Source organism: Pongo abelii, chromosome 21, assembly GCF_028885655.2.
Source record: "Pongo abelii isolate AG06213 chromosome 21, NHGRI_mPonAbe1-v2.0_pri, whole genome shotgun sequence".
Classification (NCBI taxonomy): domain Eukaryota; kingdom Metazoa; phylum Chordata; class Mammalia; order Primates; family Hominidae; genus Pongo; species Pongo abelii.
The window spans coordinates 12344721-12363694 of NC_072006.2; the positions used below are offsets into that span (position 1 = coordinate 12344721).

General features: G+C 45.7%; 1 protein-coding gene across 6 annotated transcripts in view; it reads right to left on the minus strand.

Moving 5' to 3' along the window:
• The window catches only part of RRBP1 (ribosome binding protein 1), a 68865-nt gene that overhangs the window by 38486 nt on the left and 11405 nt on the right, over positions 1-18974 (minus strand). For 5 of the 6 annotated variants that reach the window (XM_063720588.1, XM_063720587.1, XM_054541600.2 and 2 more), the window contains one exon: positions 6509-8627. In XM_063720588.1, coding sequence (XP_063576658.1) covers positions 6509-8606 — 2098 coding nt within the window. In that variant the 5' untranslated portion in view covers positions 8607-8627. The remainder of the gene's footprint in view (positions 1-6508; positions 8628-18974) is intronic. The other variant, XM_063720589.1, reaches the window with a different exon arrangement.

Here is an 18974-nt window from a genome sequence, read left to right on the forward strand (position 1 = left end):
GCCACAGCCTCTGTGCAACACCAGCACAGGTCTGCACAGACTGGCCAGTGATCCAAGAGGCCACCTCCTTTCAGATGGTCCTGTTTAGAGCACTGCTGTGCAAAACTTTCTGCTCTGGCAGAGATGATCTGTCTCTGCACTGTGTAAGGGGAGCCACTAGCCAAGTGTGACTAGTAGGCACTTGGAATGTGGCTAGTGTGACTGAGGAATGGAATCTTTAATTTTATTTACTTCTGACTGATTTAGGTGATAATTTAAATGCTCCCACGCGACCAGTGCCTCCCATATGGGACAACACAACCCTAGGCCCTACACCTCCCCTGCCCAAGTCAAGGCCTGCTGGACTCATGGGAGGAGCTCCCGTCCCGGCCTGCTCCACACCGGTGATCCAGAACCCACTGCCAAGCACCTCCCAGATCCCCGCAGCACAGCCCTCATGCCACCTCACCCCTCCCACCCAACACACTCACACCCACAGGTCCCTGTGTTTCTAGATGCCCAGGGCCAGTCAGCCCACCCGGAGTTCTGCCTACGGTTGCCTCAGCTTGGGCACACATGACCCCCAGAGAAGCTGGAGTGGACAGTCCCCAGACTGACAGGAAGCTCAGCCTCAGCAGAGGGGCAATGAGGCGCAGGGCGGCCAGTGGTGGCCGCCACAGCCTTTCCAACAAAGGGAGGAACCCACGGTCTAACGTGTCTCATCCGGGCCTGCTCACCCGGCAACATGGTCACAGCCGCCAATGTTAAGTGGAAATCCAAGTAATTCTGGAACATGAAAACTCCACATATAAGACATAGCAAGGGAGAAACCAATTCCATAAGCCACTGGTGAAAACCCATGTTGCGGACTCACAGATTTCTGCCTCATACCCTCGGGCACCACAGCTCATGGCTAACTGAAAACCAAGAAAATCACCCGAGGGCACAGAGACAAGGTGGGAAATCACTGCGAGTGATGAAGCATGCCCGGAGCAGAGAAGGGCCTTTGCAAAGCAAAACAGCCAAGCATCCAGAGAGCGCCACCGACAACTGACTCTGCAGTGGTGGGAATTCTGCCAGATGCAGCAACATGCCCACCGTGCCCAGCGCGCCCTCGGGCTCTCCCCTGTGTTCGTGTTATTTGTGTGTGGGAAAAGCAGACTAACTGTGAGGAGAGGTGCACACTTCACTGAGCCCACCCAGGGCCTCTGTCCTTTACAGTCAGAGCTGCAAAGCAGCTGGGAGCTGGGTGCTATGCAGACAGACCTTGCACACACCACCTGGCAGTGGCTTAGGGGTTGGGCCCCGCCACCCATGCTGTTAGCAAGAAGATGGTAGCCGCAAATGAATCAAGGAATGTCCCTGGAGCCCGTTAGCTGCAAAGAGCAGAAAATACATGTGTGCTAAAGAATAAGCAGACTGTGACAGAGTCCAGATGAGACCAATACATACAGATCACAGGCCAAGAACAGCCTGGCCCTGGCCAGGCACGGTGGCTCACGCCTGTAATCCCAGCACTTTGGGAGGCTGAGGCGGGTGGATCACCTGAGGTCAGGAGTTCAAGACCAGCTGCCAACATGGTGAAACCCCATCTCTACCAAAAATACAAAAATCAGCTGGGCATGGTGGTGGGTGCCTGTAATCCCAGCTACTTGGGAGGCTGAGGCAGGAGAATTGCTTAAACCCAAGAGGCAGAGGTTGCAGTGAGCCAAGATTGTGCCATTACATGCCAGACTGGGTGTCAGAGCGAGACTTCATCTCAAAAAAAAAAAAAAAAAAAAGAACAGCCTCCTGGTCCCAAGGTGGACAGAAAGAACCGCACACGCATGCCTCACAACCCCCAGGCCACCAAAGACCAATGCTGATTGGGACATTAATATTAGATACCCACCAGAACAGACTAGAGAAAAGCACACTATACAGTTAAACAGTAACACACGAACCCGTTTTTGTCTGTTTTGGTTTGATAATGGCCATGCAGGGTCTGACCACTGCACTAAAGGACACAACAAAAGGACAGGGCTCTCTACCCCAATTGCTACCCGCGCAGACTGGTGTGGGCCGTCCACATAACATAGACCCGACCTCCTCACATCCCAGGGCTGGCATCCTCCCTTCACAGTCTTCCTGCAGGACAGCCTTTGTCATTCCAGGATTCAAATGTCCCCTACATCCTCAGCGTGACCCCATCACGGAACTGGTGGCAGCAGGTGCTGAGTGTGAAGCATCTTAAGCCAGAGTCCTAAATGCTTCTTCTTGTACAGATGCTGCTCCCCCAGTGAGAAGATCTCTACCTGGGACCATGGAACTCCAGACACATTAAGGACTTGTGGGTTTTCTATGGATAAACTTGGAACCTTACCAATATGCACTACTGATTCTGTGGAAAAGAAGTAGACTGAATACATTGCTTGTTAACTGGGATTTCAAATACCTTGAATTTCAGGCCTTACCACTCAATCACGTGTGTGTTTGCTAGTGACTCCCTTCCATGTTTATGAATGCCTCCTTTCATCTGTCCTGAGCTTTTGCTGCTTGAGCATCATGGAATCATGGAGGGTCTCTTCACTGTGGCTGGAGCTCTGGACCTGTCACCAAGTCCATGCTCCCCTATCAACAATCCTGGGTGACTCTATAGCCTGTGCCATTATATAAACCACCCTCAGCCCCTTAAGGTCTGTCCACTGTGGCTCTTGGGTCCTTCTCTGCACTTCACCCCCGAACTACTGAGATGAACCCACGGGCAGAGGCCTGCGGTGCTGAGCTACGTCCAGAGACAGCACGCGGGAGCAGGAGTTCCAGCGGCCTCTGCCTTCCAGGGATCTCAGTTGTTTTAACATCTGGAATTAAGGAAGTATCATTATTCCTTTATTTTTCGCAATGGCAAAGAGAGTATTTAAGATAATATATCAAGACCCAATTTTATCTCCCTAAAATAATTTCTGAAAGGCAGGTTTTAATAGGAAATTCTTTGCTTCATCAGTTCGTTGGAATTCCTGTCCCAGTAGCATTAATGAAGGCTTTCCAAAGGGCGTTCCCAGCTCCAGGGGGCGCTGTCACAAACACAAGACCTAGGGTCTTCAGCGTTGCTTTTTGACTTTTATTTTTTTCTTTCTTTTTAAAATTTCTTGTAGAAACCAGGTCTCACTATGTTGCCCAGGCTGGAACTCCTGGGCTCAAGTGATCTTCCCACCTCGGTCTCCCAGGGTCTGAGGATAACAGGAGTGGGCCACAACGCCCAGCTGCTTTTTGACTTTTGAAGAGAAAACTACTACTACATTGAAGAAAAAAATCAGAAAGGAATTGTACTGTATTTCCTACAGTTTCGGTTTATCTTGTTATCACTTATTTAATGTCTCTGCCTTCCATTGTTCTTGAGGCATCTAAAGAATTTGGCACCCGACTTTTCCAATGAAAAGTCACACTGTGACCACGTGACCATGTCCTTGCAGGTTACTATGGGATCTTTACAGGCATCACTGTTAGTGGCTGCACTGTGTCTGGGTGAGCCGCATGCACCGAGGGACACCCCAGCCACTCACCCACAGACCTGGCTGCCACAGTTTACACTGTTTCCTGAGGGGATTCCGGGAGAAGAAGAAAAACTACTCGCCCCTTTGAGGCTCTTGATACATTTCACAAAATTGCTTTTCAAAATGGTCACACAATTTACAATGCCAGCATTTAAAAATATACATTATATATTTATATTAACAGTTTTTAAATAAAGCTTATTTGCTTTAATGTGAGTTTTCAAAATTGCTAGTTAAATGAGGATGTCTCCTGGATCCTGACTGGCCCCACATGTGGGACCTGGGACCCACAGCATCAGCAGCTCCCAGGAACTGCTTAGAAATGCAAAATCTCAGGCCCCACCTGGGAGCTGCTGAGTCACCGTTGCTATCGTAGCAAGATCCTGGGTGATTCATCTGCATACCAAAGTTTAAGAAGCACTTCAGGAGAGGATGTCTCCAGGATCCTCACGGTGTCTGGGGAGTAGCCCAAATCCACCGCAGACGGCCCTGAAGATGCCTTTGTACATCAACCATGGGAAAACAGGCCTGAGATTCCTCAGTGCTAATTCAAGAGACAAAAATACGAAGTCCAAGAAAGAACTTTCCCCATGTTTTCCAGACTGCCGACACTGTGAAAAAGAAAGAAACCACCTTGCGGGCGGCGTGTCGGTGGCACGTGTGGCCCTGCCTCTGCCTCTTTCTTGTGGTTGCACAGCCCTGCGTGGCTGTGTGTCAAGCTCCCCCATGTCAGCCTTGGTGACTTCTTCTCATGACAATGTCAGAGTGGCCATCTTCCACCATCTGGGCTAATCCATATTCATTTCTTTTCAAGTTAAATCTATTTCATCCAAACATTAAATTTTTATAGAGGCAAGTGCTTGGCGGGTCTAAGTAGACTTTTCCAAATTATGAATATATGAACACACTGCCCTAGATCATCTGCTGAACGTTTCCTTCCCTACTGCAATATGATGCTTCTCTCATTCAAGTTCCCAGTCAGTTTCAGAGCCTTCTATTCCTCTACTTGTAATTACAACAGTTGGGAGACGTTCACACATTGACAGGACTGGCCTTCTAAAATCCACTATAAAAAAATCTGTTCAATTATTCTTACCTATTTTTCCCTCAGATGGGACTTTTGGAATAATCTGTCAAATTAGGGGGAAAATCTTCTCAAGAAAGTTTGGCTGGAATAATGGTAGACCACTAAATTAACTTGAAAATTACTATCCTTTCATCGATAATATTTCATCTTCTTCTCCTGGAATATGGGGTTTGTTTTCTCGGTTCCAACTTTATCACCCCACTCAGGCTGTTGTGTTACGTTCACAGAGGTCACACGTAGGTCTCATCCCTAACAATGTTCTTTATTACCTGCAAATTAGAACAACTTTGTCTTCCTTTCCAATGTTATCATCACACTTCTGTTTTGTATCTCGTTTCAAATGTCTAAAACCACACGAAATAACAATGATCCCAATAACATGGGATGCAGGAAGCTGTGGACATGCCTGATGTGGAAGAACCAAGTAAAAGCCAATTCTCAGCTCCATCCCCAGCTTTGAATCAAGTGGAACATCATGTTAAAGAAAGGGCAGTGCGTCGCCTGCCAGCCTCTGGAAGTAGGGCTGAGGCCAGAGCATCTGGGTTTTCAAAGGGCTTTCGAGGCCATCTGATCAGGGCTGGGCAGCTGGCCCCTGGCTTCCCACAGGAGCCTACAGCCGCTCACAGGGGACAGGGCCTCTCACACAGAGCAGAGGGCTGCTGCCCTAGCAAATGGCCCATCAAAAACAGCAGGAGAAGGAGGAAACCCCACGAAGGTAATAGCCTGACAGAGGCAAGATAGGGAAGCCCAGCTAAAGACATGGGGCCTGTGCAGCCCGACACAGGTCCAAACATTTCACACCTCCTAAGATACCCTTTGTCAACACAAATGCAATTATTTTTCCAAATCAGCTAATGGTTGTTTAAAAACAAGAAAAGAAAAGAAAAGAAAGGAGAAAAGAAAAGAAAGGAAAAAAAAGAAAAGGAAAGGAAAGGAGAGGAGAGGAAAGGAAAGGAGAGGAGAGAAAGAAAACATAAGTGAAACAATGACAAACATGAAACAGGAACTCCCTGGACCAATTTCTACAGTAATATACACTAAAAAGATAAAGGTAAACCAGTGCTTCATATGATCACATATCTATCTATGTAATCCAGTGTTTATGTTAATGCTCTATAATGCTTTACCAAATGACTAGGGTGGTGCAGGGGAAGGAGAAGGCAGAAGAGGAAAGAATGCAACTGTTCCTTAAAAACACCTTCCTACCGTCATTCACTCAACAAGCACAGATACACGAGTCAGGCTGCACAAAAGCATCAGGTGAGGCAAGAACACTGAACAGGCTGACAGAACGCAGCCAGACAGTTAAGAAAGACTTGCCAACACGCAGAACTCTTCTGCACTGTGTGGTGGACGGAATTACTGCTCCTAATTCCTCACCTCTCCTTGTGCTCCCATATGTTTAAGACATGCCAAGACACGGACCTATTGCTCACTCCTCACCTCTCCTTTCTCACATCACCTTGCAGTCCCTTCTCCCTGGACACAGTGGACTCCCTGCCCCTTGACTCAGGCTCAGACACATCACTTGTTCTGGTCAATGAAATGCTGGCTTGAAATGCCCTTTTGTGCCTCTGTTGTAACCATGAAGGGCCTCTGCCCTGGAGGGCACCAGAAGGACCACACATGGAACTGACCTGAGCTCAACCTGTAGCAAAGAGTCACCAACCCAGTTAAAACCAGACTGGGGCAGAGCCACCAACCGAGAAAGCTCACATCTGCCAAACTCCAGAAGCATGAGCAACAATAAATGACCGCTGTTGAAGGCCACTGAATTTTTTTTTTGGATGTTTGTTACGCAGCCTTATTATGACAATAGCTGACTGATGCAGGTGGCACTCCCGAGAGAATCCATAAGTCATTTAAAGACAGCCTTTCCTCTAAGTTCATAAAGAAATCAGTTACTTACCAGGCTCACCTTTTTTCTTTGAACCAGACTTCTTCTTGGCAGGAGCCTCTTGCTTTGGTGCCTCTGGGCTCTGGGCCACATCTGTATTTCTGCCCTGGACAGAAGCTGACTCTGTCTTTTTACCCTGATTGGCAGCTGCGTCTGCCTTTTTGCCCTGGTTGGGGGACCCTTCTGCCTTTTTGCCTTGACTGGGGGACCCTTCTGCTTTTTTCCCCTGGTTTGTAATACCCTCTACCTTTGTGCCCTGATTAGCAGCTGAATCTGCCTTTTTGCCCTGGTTGGGAGCTCCCTCTCCTTTTTTGCCTTGGTTGGGAGCCCCTTCTGTCTTTTTACCCTGATTCTGGGCTCCCTCTCCTTTTTGGCCCTGGTTCTGGGCTCCCTCGGCCTTTCTGCCCTGGTTCTGAGCCCCCTCGGCCTTTCTGCCCTGGTTCTGGGCCCCCTCAGCCTTCTTGCCCTGGTTCTGGGCCCCTTCTACTTTTTTACCCTGGTTCTGAGCACCTTCAGCTTTCTTGCCCTGGTTCTGGGCCCCCTCAGCCTTCCTGCCCTGGTTCTGAGCCCCCTCGGCCTTCCTGCCCTGGTTCTGGGCCCCCTCGACCTTCTTGCCCTGGTTCTGAGCCCCCTCGGCCTTCCTGCCCTGGTTCTGGGCCCCCTCGGCCTTCCTGCCCTGGTTCTGGGCCCCCTCGGCCTTCTTGCCCTGGTTCTGAGCCCCCTCGGCCTTCTTGCCCTGGTTCTGAGCCCCCTCGGCCTTCTTGCCCTGGTTCTGAGCCCCCTCGGCCTTCTTGCCCTGGTTCTGAGCCCCCTCGGCCTTCTTGCCCTGGTTCTGAGCCCCCTCGGCCTTCTTGCCCTGGTTCTGGGCCCCCTCGGCCTTTTTGCCCTGATTCTGGGCCCCCTCGGCCTTTTTGCCCTGGTTCTGGGCCCCCTCGGCCTTCTTGCCCTGGTTCTGGGCCCCTTCTGCTTTTTTGCCCTGGTTCTGGGCCCCCTCTGCTTTTTTGCCCTGGTTCTGGGCCCCCTCGGCCTTTTTGCCCTGATTCTGGGCCCCCTCGGCCTTCTTGCCCTCGTTCTGGGTCCCCTCTGCCTTTTTGCCCTGATTCTGGGCCCCCTCAGCCTTCTTGCCCTGGTTCTGGGCCCCCTCTCCCTTTTTGCCCTGGTTCTGGGCCCCGTCTGCCTTTTTGCCCTGGTTCTGGGCCCCTTCTACCTTTTTGGCCTGGTTTTGAGCCCCCTCGGCCTTTTTGCCCTGGGTTGGGGCCCCCTCCACCTTTTTCCCCTGGTTTGGGGTTGTATCTACCTTTTTACCCTGGTTCTGGGCCCCCTCCGCCTTTTTGCCTTGGTTTGGGGTTCCTTCTGCCTTTTTGCCTTGGTTTGGGGTTCCCTCTGCCTTTTTCCCTTGGTTTGGGGTTCCCTCTGTCTTTTTGCCCTGGTTTGGGGTTCCCTCTGCCTTTCTGCCCTGGTTTGGGGCTCCTTCAGCCTTTTTGCTTTGATTCTGAGCCCCCTCCGCCTTTTTGCCCTGAGCAGTGCCAGTGGCTGGTGTGTTGCCCTTGGCACCCACTGGGGGTACCGCCACCATCGGCACTTCCTTGGGAGCAGTTTCCAGGATGGCAGCCTTCGAAGTGAGAACCTGGATGGAATTCACTACAGAGCTGACAGCTGGTTCCACTTTTGCCACTTTTTTCTCCTTCTTCTTTTTGTCCTTGGGGGAGGAAGCCAGCTTCTCCTGGGGCATGGCTGGAACTGTGGCGACAGGAGCAACGATAATGGGGGGCTGGACTGGGGTTGGAGCCACAGCCACAGCAGGAGCCCGCACTGGTTCTCGGAGGAGGACAGTCACATTGGGGGCTGGATCGTGATCAGGTATCTTCCCATTAGGTTTCTCTTCCTTTTTCTTGGTCTTTCCTTTCTTCTCCACTGTTTTCTCCTTCTTTTTCTTCTCTACTTTCTGGTGGTGAGTTTTCGCCATCTCCTTGCGCTGGTTGGCTAGGGCTTCTTCATATGACGTTTCCTTCATGGAGAAAGTCGACACCAGGAAGATGCCAATGGCAGAAACAACCATGAATCCTCCAAAGACCACAACCCCCAAGGTTTGAGTGTCGTAAATATCCATCCTGGCTTGCTTTCCTTTCACCTGTCAAACATACATGGAGGTTACTATTTATAGAAATCGAGGCCTTCAACAGTTTCTATCCCCACCCTACCACCAAACTTCAGGTTTCACTAATTCTTTCTTCAGGCTAATAAATTCAGAGAAGAAACAAACCCAGGCACTCTCTGATGTCCCACATTCTCACCTGCTCCTTTTTAGGAGTGAGCGATTCATACCCAAGGCATGAGCAGTCCCCATACAAAGCAACAGCAGAGTCAGAGCAGAGTGGAGGCCTATCTCTGGAGCACACACGCCCAGGAGCCTCAGCAGCCACGACCCTGATGCAAGATATTCCCCACACAAGGTCAAAGATGCACAGGAGCACAAACGCAGGCCAGGTGTGAGACCATGGGGAGTGGGGGAGACTGTAGCAAAAAACACCCGCCCCCATCTAAAATTAGGCAGTGACACTCTGTCATGGCTGACTGCCCTAGAAATGTGATTGCTGAGTTGAAAGATGTTTTGATTTTTCATGTTAGGCCAGACACTTTTAAAAAATTTTTCTCTCAACGTGAAATTGACTGATTAAAAAGATATGTGAACCAAACTAAACACATCTGCAGGCTTTCAGCCACAAGCATTTTAGCCAGCAGGCCCACAGTGTGCCATCTCCACTCTGTTGCTTCCCTCTTCCCCAGTGCCAATAAATGCCGCTACCCAGGATCAGAGATAAAAACTTCTGCATTACAATCCTGAAACGTGTTCAAAAATTCAGTGAAGGAAAATAGCCTTTTGCCAGTAATAGCTCCTGAGAAGTTATGGAGCCTGCAAATTTGCATGTTGGGAAACAGGAAGAATCGGTTTTGGGAGGCCCAGAAGATGCCAGGTTTGGAATTTCACATCCAGAAGCTGCACAGAGGGTGAGGAGACAGTGTCAGCAGGCCCCTGTCAGACAACACTCCCCAAACCGTAAGGATGAACAACACCGTTCTCACTGCCTATGGACCAAAGTCCAATGGGTCAGAGGCAACCAGGTTCACACACCTTCCTGCCACAGCCCAGGCTAAGTTCGACTTCACTGAGGAACTCCAGGAGGTGTATTTATTTGGATACATTCAACCCAGTCCCGAGTCTCTCTGAAGAAGATCGATGGAATGAGCAAAGAGAACACAAGGGTAAGAAGGGGTGGGTAAGGGGAGGTAGAAGGAGGTGGAAGAGGAGAGGAGGGGAAGTGGACAGGCCTCCCCCAACATTGCCCTGCAAAACCTCTAGATGCTGTGGGAGGCTGGGTCCAGGCTGCTCAGTGGTTCAGATATTGAGATTCTTCTCCTAAGAAATTGAGATCCCCACTCCTCTTGAGTGGACATAGAGGAGAGAAATAGAGTAGGAATCAAATCCAAATTTTGACATGAGGGCATTTTAAAGAAGGGACTGAGAAGGAAGACTGTTTTCAACGTCTTGGCATCGTGTTCTAAGAAAAATCACTCTCGGCCGGGCGCGGTGGCTCACGCCTGTAATCCCAGCACTTTGGGAGGCCAAGGCAGGCAGATCACGAGGTCAGGAGATCGAGACCATCCTGGCTAACACGGTGAAACCCCGACTCTACTAAAAATACAAAAAACTTAGCCAGGCGTGGCGGCGGGCGCCTGTAGTCCAGGCTACTCGGGAGGCTGAGGCAGGAGAATGGGGTGAACCTGGGAGGCGGAGCTTGCAGTGAGCCAAGATCGCGCCACTGCACTCTAGCCTGGGTGACAGAGCGAGACTCCGTCTCAAAAAAAAAATTTTTTCAAAAAAAAAAAATCACTCTCACCACAGAAGGAACACATTACTTTGGCCTTTCTAGGACCTTTGCAGGAAGAGGGTTTAAAACACTCATGACAAAAAAACTTCCCAGCATATTCTCTCCCTGGGGACAACTCTATCAGCTGCTGTGGCAACACACTTCTCCCACACTGTCACTCTGCGTTGAGCGGGACTGAGTCACAGTTTTCATTCCAGTCTTAACCTCTACAAAGTCTTAGGGGAGCTCATGGAGGCCTTTGAATCCTGGGTAAGGCAGCATTTATATTTCCAAATGGGTTGTGACCTCTGGCCATGGGCAGTGACAGTGTGATCCACAGCCAGAGCACTCTCACGTTTGAACATCGAGGGAGGGTACCAGGAACTGGCCTTCCGAGAACACACTCTCAAGCTGGGTGTTAAAAAGGAAATCACACCCTGCTCAGCCATGGATGGATTCAGTGGGTAGGAGGATGGGGACAAGAAGGTCTGGAACATGGTACAGTCAACCCTCACTTTTTGGCAGGTACCCACCAACCGAAACTCCTCTGGGTACTTACAAGATTTCTCAGAACTCTGCCAAAATGGACACCACATTATTATCACTACATTCAAAAATCCTAAGGCCAGGCATGGTGGTACAAGCCTGTGATCTTAGCACTTTGGGAAGCTGAGGCAGGAGGATCGCTTGAGCTCTGGAGTTCAAGGCCAACCCGGGCAACATAGTGAGACCACATCTCTACTTAAAAAAAAAAAAAATCCTCTGAAACACTCCCCTTCTCTAGAGAAACGAACATTAGGGGCCTGGGTCACCCTCACCGAGGCTCCGTAAACCCTGAATGGTTTCCCAACAACCATGTGCTCGAGGGGTGGTCTCCACCGAGTCGCGATTGGCACTGGTTGCAGACCGTGACACAGTGAACAGCCATGCACAAAGCGGGGCCTGTTCACAGCCGAGGACTGTGGGGCTCTGTGCAGCCTTGTGGTTTCCAACTTCTAAACTCCGGCAGAAAAGCCAAGGCTGGAAAATGAACTTTTAATCTTACTCAACATAGGCAAACACAGAATACAAAAATATATTCTCTGTTGGGACCCAGAATCAAGAAAAGCAAACTCGGGAGAATATTTTTCCTTTGCAACACACACAAATATATGTTTTATAGCAGCACAAATGTGTCTTCCCAACTTTTGCAGAAAAAGAAATTACATCCCCACCACTAATTCCCAAGTTAGAATTTTTTAAAAGAAATCTTTCACAAGAAAATGAAAAGCCCTAGTCTTAAGCAGTAATACACTGAAACATTTAAGGCTAAGGCAATACCACCACGGACAGCAAAGAAATCGAAATGAAAAACAACCTTTCTGCTGCTTTGCAGAGTCAGCTTCAGTGGGGCGTAAACATCATGCTGGGAGATCCCTGATTCACAGAAATGATGAAGCCAGGGATGCCTCTCAAATTCGGTTCTCACAATCAGCATTCCGGGAGCTTTGCTCCTGAAATCCACACCGTGATAAGAGGCCCCCAACAGAAACCTCTTCTAGGGCTTTTTCCACTGCACCAAAGAGTTAGGGCAGATGTGTGCCCACTCATACCTTGTAGAGTCTGACCACAGGGATCTATATTCTGTCAATTTCACAAACTTCTGTCAAATACGTACTTTTACTCACTGCAGTGGTCCTCCCTTATCCTCTGGGAAACTTCCCAACACCCCCAGTGGGTCTAAAACTGCAGTAATACTGAACCCTATATACACTATTGTTTTCCTATACCTACATACCTATGATAAAATTTAATTTAGAAATTAGCCACAGTACGAGATTAACAATAATAAAATAGAACAATTATAACCATATGCTAGCATCACCACTCTTGCACTTTGGGGCCATGATTAAATAAAGTAAGGGTGACTCAAACACACGCACTGTGATACCAGACAGTGGATGTGAAAGCCGAGAGGGCCACCAAGTTGACGCACAGGCAGGTAACATAGACAGCGTGAATCCACTGCACACAGGATGGTTCACATCCCGGGCAAGTCGCTACTCAGAATGGCATGCAACTTAAAACTCAGGAAGAGTTTCTTTCTGAAATTTTCCATTTAATATTTTCAGACCACAGCTTTCTGCTGGCAACTAAAACCACAAAGAGTGAAACCATAGATAAAGGGGGACTACAATATTGCTAACACACTCAGACTGTAAGACAAAAAGATGAAGGCCCCAAGAGGGAAGGATGTAGGAGGCTGCGCAGAGGCTGGACAGACTGAACTCACTGGCCCACCTCTAAGATCTCAAGAGAATGGCTCTTCTTCTGTTCTTAAGATTCGGGGAACAAAGTAAGAGGAAGCCCCAAACTCTTTAGACACAGAAGATATTTGCTAATTCACATGGCCGGGCCAAGCCAGTTGGGTCCAGTTTGGCAGCTGAGATTTTGGGAGGTTTTGTGAAAAGACCCTCAACAGCTCCCAGGACTCTGTCTCATTACTAAGCAGCAGCTCCATGGGGGACCGTGTGTGGAAGCTTGGAGAAGCTGTGGGGTAGGGGTGGACAAAGAAAACAAACCCCCAGATCCATTTCCTGGGCATAAGGTGACCTGCTAGGAAGGTACAGAACTAAAACAGAATGACAATAAAACAGAGACCCTAGTAGACATGGCTACATCAGAATCAACAGCTCCTAATTTTTAAAATATTATGAAATGACTCATACAAAAGACTAAGAAGAAAAATATGAACATCCATTAGCCTACCACCCAGGTTTACCAAACCCTAACATTTTGCCATATGCACTTCAGATATTTATTTATATACATATGTGCCTGTGTATACATATATATGTGGGGGGGGACACACGTGTATATGTATATATATGTCATCTCCCTTCCAGAGGGGGACAACACCCTGAATGGGTCACTTACCACTTCCACCTGCTTTTGCTTCTATTACATGTATCTCTACAAACAAAATAGAGCCGTTGCTTTGTGTGTTGGTAATTGCTGTGTAAGTGACATTGTTCTGGGTGCTATTTGGTAACATTTTTTTACTAAACTTTGTGAGAATATTCATACAGATACACATAGCTTTGGTTTATTCTTTTTGTTTTTTTTTGAGACAAAGTCTCTCTCTGTTGCTCAGGCTGGAGCTCAGTGGCATGATCCTGGCTCACTGCAACCTCTGCCTCTCAGGTTCAAGCCATTCTTGTGCCTCAGCCTCCTGAGTAGCTGGGATTACAGGTGTGTGCCACCATGCCCAGCTAATTTTTGTAGTTTTTAGTAGAGACGGGGTTTCACCATATTGGCCAGGCTGGGGTTTATTTATTTTCACTCCTATATTACATAGCTGAACCACAAATTATTATCCATACTCCTATGCTTTTCGGTTTTAAAAATTTATGCTATCTCACAAAATTGTAGTGTGACATGTCTACCATACAGAGTGAAAAATCTCCTTTATACCCCTGAAGCCAGCCACCCAGGGTCGCTTCCTGGAGGCAACCATTGTGACAGAAGTCATTTTACTGTTTATAAGTTATTTTCTTCAAAAGACTTTGGTAATGCATTTCAAAGTCAGGTTTTCAATCACCAGGAATTTACTTTGGTATGTGACAGGAAACAGCGATAAAACTTTCCCCATCAGTTTAATTACCCAGCACCATTTCCTGACTGGTCTTTTCCTTCCCCCACAGACTCAGATGGCCATCTCTGTGCCATTCAGTGGATCTGTTTCTAGACTCTATACTTTGTTCCACTGTTATATTTATGCCCTGCATCAATGCCACATTTTCAGCTTAAGCATCCCCTACAAAATTTCTACTGGAATTTGTATTTGAATCACACTGAGTTTATACATGAAAGTAGGAAGTACTGATATTTCTAACTATAGAAGCTATCTGTCAATGAATATGGTATGCTAGAGCACCACACTGATTTAAATGTTTTCTTCGAAGCCAGGCACAGTGGTTCATGTCTGTAGTCCGAGCTACTTGGGGGGGCTGAGGCAGGAGATCACGTGAGCCTTGGAGCTGAACACCAGCCTAAGCATCATAGCAAGACCCGGTCTCTTAAAAAAAAAAAAGTTTTCTTCCATACTTCTATAAGATTTTAATGATTTTCTCCATAAAAGTCTTACATGTTGTTTTGTTGATGGTTAGAATATCTTCTGTAAATTACTTCTTCTACTCCTCAGCTACAGACAACCAGCAAAGTAATTCATTTCTGCATATGTATCATTTACCCAGCTATCATCTATGTTCTTGTCAAATCTAGGAGTTTGTAGATTCTTTCCGATTTTTTTTAATAAAAAGTAAGCTGTGGAAAAAAAGACAGTACTGTTTCTTGCTTTCCAAACCATATGATCTCATTTCTTTTTCTTGGCTTAACAGAGCTGGCTGAGAACTCTGATGCAGTGCTGAGCAGAGTCCGTGCAATAAGCTGCCTTGTAGCATTCGCAAGTTACTACTTCTAATGTTTTACTACCAGTGTCGTACCAACTGCAGGTTTCTGGCAGAAATCTTTCCTCAGGTTAAGTAGCATGTCTTATATTCCTAGTTATCTTTTCAATATAATTGAGTATTAGATTTTACCAATTGCTTTTTCTTTACCAGTTGACATTTTCTCATTTAATCTGAAATATGTGGAATTACAGTAATGCACAGTCTAATAATGCCGGTTCACAGAAAGTTTCTATGGTATAAATGTTTCTTGATGGAGATTCTTTTCTAACACATCACTAGATGTGGTTTGTTCACATTTTTATGTGAGATTTCTATGTGTATTTTAAAATGAGAAAAATCAGAGGTGATTCTCAGACTGTTCTCTGATCTTGGTATTAGGGTCTCTTGAGTCTCATAGAATGAGCTAAAAATCATTCCTTTTCCTCTATTCTTTGGGATAGCTTGTGTAAAGGCAGGGTTCTCTGTTCTTTGTAGATCTGGAAGAACTTGCCCATAAAACCGTCAGGATTAGTGTTCTGAGATCTTTTCTTAAAGGGGGAACGGTGGCTAGAGTGCTGATTTTTAACAAGTTCAATACAATTTAACATCAATTTCAATGATGATTCTGGGACCAGCTGCTGGGTTTGTGATCCAGTCTATAAAACTGATATTCATTATTCCTTCCTCCATCTTCCATTGGTTTATTCTGTCTTTTCTAACTTCCTGACATGGCCATTTATCAACTTTCAGTCCTTTCTCTTTTCTTGCAGCAAATATTTAAGGCAATAAATTTCCCCCTAAGTACTGTTATGGCTTCATCCTACAAGCTGTGATGCTAACACATCTTCCTAACATCCATACATGACCGAATTTCATGAATGTCTCCAGCTGCCTCCACAGTGGTCAAATCACCTACGAGGTCTTAGGTCTGCTGCCCTTCCCCGTGACATGAGCCCCCATCACACACACATCTGGACTGGTCAGTGTTGTTTGGTTCCGGACAGCTGATACTTGCTTGTTTACCCAAATGCTGGCCATCTGCTCATCACTGCTACTTGCATCTCATTCCTTTTTTTAGGGTCTTGCCAAAGTACACCCTTGAGTAGTTCTTTCAGCAAGGATCTCTCCTTCATAAATTTTCTCAGTCCTTAAAGCCCTGAGAAAATTTACTTCACCTTCATGGATTAACTGAGGACAGAATTCCATGCTGACAGTTTTCTCTCACCATGTTGAAGATGTTATTTCACTTGTCTTCCGGCCTTTTCCTGATAAGATGTTTAGAAACACACTGTCATTCTATTTGTCATTCCTTTATAGTATCTTTTTAATCTCTCATTACTTTTAAGATCCATTTCTGGGGTTCTAAGGATTCAGCAAAATGTTTTAAAGTGTATATTTAACTTATTCAGGCTCACTGTGCTGAGTGTGAGGAGTTATGTTATTCTTCAATTCTGGAAAATCCTTGGCCACTCAGTTCTTTGAAAATGGTCTGCTCCCTATTCCTTCCTGGTAGAGCTCCTACTTAGACCTCAATCTCTTTGTGCTACCATTTGGAGAACTCGTTAGACCTACACTCCAGTCTTCAGCTGAATCTCACCAGCTCTATAATCAGTCCTTCGAGTTATTCGATTTGTTTTTTAAGTCTGACTGGCTTTTCTATTTTTCATTGTCTTCTTTTCTACCTTTAATAGTGATTTTATATTATATCTTTGGTGGGGCTTTATCACTGGTAACCCTTAATGGGCTGAGTTGTGGGCCTGCCTCTAATGAGCTGTTTTATCTTTGCTTCAACTAGGCCCTCAGGGAAGACCAGCCAGGGACTAACTTTTACAAGAGGCATGGTCTCCTCTTACAAATTATCAGGAGACTGTGTCTCCCTTGCCCAGGACAAAACAGATAAATTCTTACCTGTCATCTCCCCTTGCTACTACTGGGCAGGTGTTCTTTCTAGTCTGTCCTCCCATGGAGGGTATAGCCCTTCAAGGGTTCAAGTCTTACAGGGAGATGTGAGAGAAGGCTCAGTTCCCATTCCCGGTCTCAGACAAAATCCCATTCCCCCTGGACATTAAAGCCAAAGACTCAGATGACTTCGACCGATAATACCGCACCCCTACCCCTGTCCCAGGGTCAGCTCACTGCAGGTCCCAGTCACTCGCTGCAACCTTGGCTTATGAACTCTGGTCATCTCTTTCCCTACCTTGTGAATGCACTACTATGCATTTTAAAGACTCCTTACTAACTATGTAATGTTTCTAAGTGTTGGAGAAGTGGGTTTCAGATCAGTTGACCTAAAATTTTAGTGTAATCTCTGATTTTTTTTTAACCCAAAGAAACTAAGAGAAAATGCAGTAACAAAGAGTCTGAAAAAATTTATTTCATTTCTAAGAGGATACATATAATGGACTTCCTATTTTAAAGAAACAATGTTACTCATTTTAAAGAAGAGTTGAAACACTAAAAATAGAAATATACTCTATTATAAGCCTTTGCTTATTCACCAGCCATTTCAGATTCAATTTCTATGCCTGAGGGGGGAAAAAATAAAGAATTGACAATTTTTGGTGACTCTCCAAGTAACAGTCTTTGGAAAGTAGGTATTTAAAACAGACCTAAATCTTCTGCGAACTTCCAAGAAGCCTACAGGCTTCACCTTATTAAGGAAGACAGCATGCCTATGCGGTAGGAATCAAGAACTGATGTCTCAAAATGGACATGAACAGTTAAGATGTGCTAGCCCACAAGGGAGTTCTTACTGCGGTAAACATTTGTCTCCCCAAAGCAGAGGTCACTCTCATCTATACTGTATCAAATCAAACTTCACCACATCAAATATGGTAAGTGATTAATCAATCGTCTACTCAATATCATATTAGGATCATATGTGCTAATGTATACGATTATAAGGATCAAATCTAAACAGAACCCAAGTATCCAGATGGAAAATAATACACACCATGGAGTCTTACACGTTTTCAGAGTTACTTCTTAGTTTTTCATAGTTTTCACACTCTTACAAATGGTAGATCTGAAGTTTCGTTTTCTGCTTGTTGCTGGTATACGGAAACGTAACTGATTCCAGTAGGGTGATTTTTTCCCCCACAGCAACTTGCCTAATTCTAGTAACACATCTGCCTATTAAAAAAAAAAATTCTACATATATAAGCATATGAATCACAGTTTTGTTCCTTTCTTCCCAATTTCCTATCATCTGCTTAATTTTTCTTGAATTTTTGCACAGGGCAGCACCTTCAACACAGCGCTAAAGAGAAGGAATGACAGCAAGTATTCTGTTTTTCTCATATCAAAGGGAAAGATTTAGGTGTCTCTCTTTAGTGTGAGATTTGCTAAAGCCTTTTTGTAGACATCCTTTATCAGGTCAAAGAGGTTGCTTTCTTATTCCTAGTTTACATAAATAGACGTTGAATTTTATCAAATACTTTATCTGTTATCTATTAAGATAATCATACTGTTCTACTCCTATAACCCGTAGGTGTGGAAGGTGAATATAAACTTATTTTTAAACGTTAAACCAAGTTTGAATTCCTAGGATAAAATGATTTAGTCATACATACTGCTGGATTTGGTTTATCTTGTCAGGTATGAGATCTGACTGATGGTTTTCTTTGCTCCTACCATTCTTGTCAAGTTTTGTAACAAGGTTGGCTGGCATCAAAATGAGTAGTGTAGGATTTTCTTTTTTTTTCATTGTCTCTACTCTTTAGCAATTACCTTTAAAAAAAAAAAAAAACTGTAACACACAGCACTCACAAAATTCAAAGTTAACCAAATCTTTACCCCCCTAAATTAATTCTATTATCCCTTCCAACTTAGATGTTACTGTTTTCATGTATTTAATCTTATCCTTGTTCCAGCCTCTCCAACATTATTCTTTTACATGTATTTAGAACTGTCCAAATATTTACCACTTTCTTTACTCATCATTGCTTGTTATGTCTCTCTTTTTCCACTTGCCATCACCTTCCTTCCAAGAATATCCTTGAGAAGTTCCTTTAGCAAAGATTTGTCAGTAGCTATCTTGGGTTTTTGTCTTAAAACAATCTTTTCACTCTCACTGTTGTATTTTTCCCTCGAGTTGCTATATCACTAAATGTCTACACGTGGATTTATTTTTATTTACCCTGCTTGGGTTCTGGTTGGGTGTCTTACGCATTCCACAAA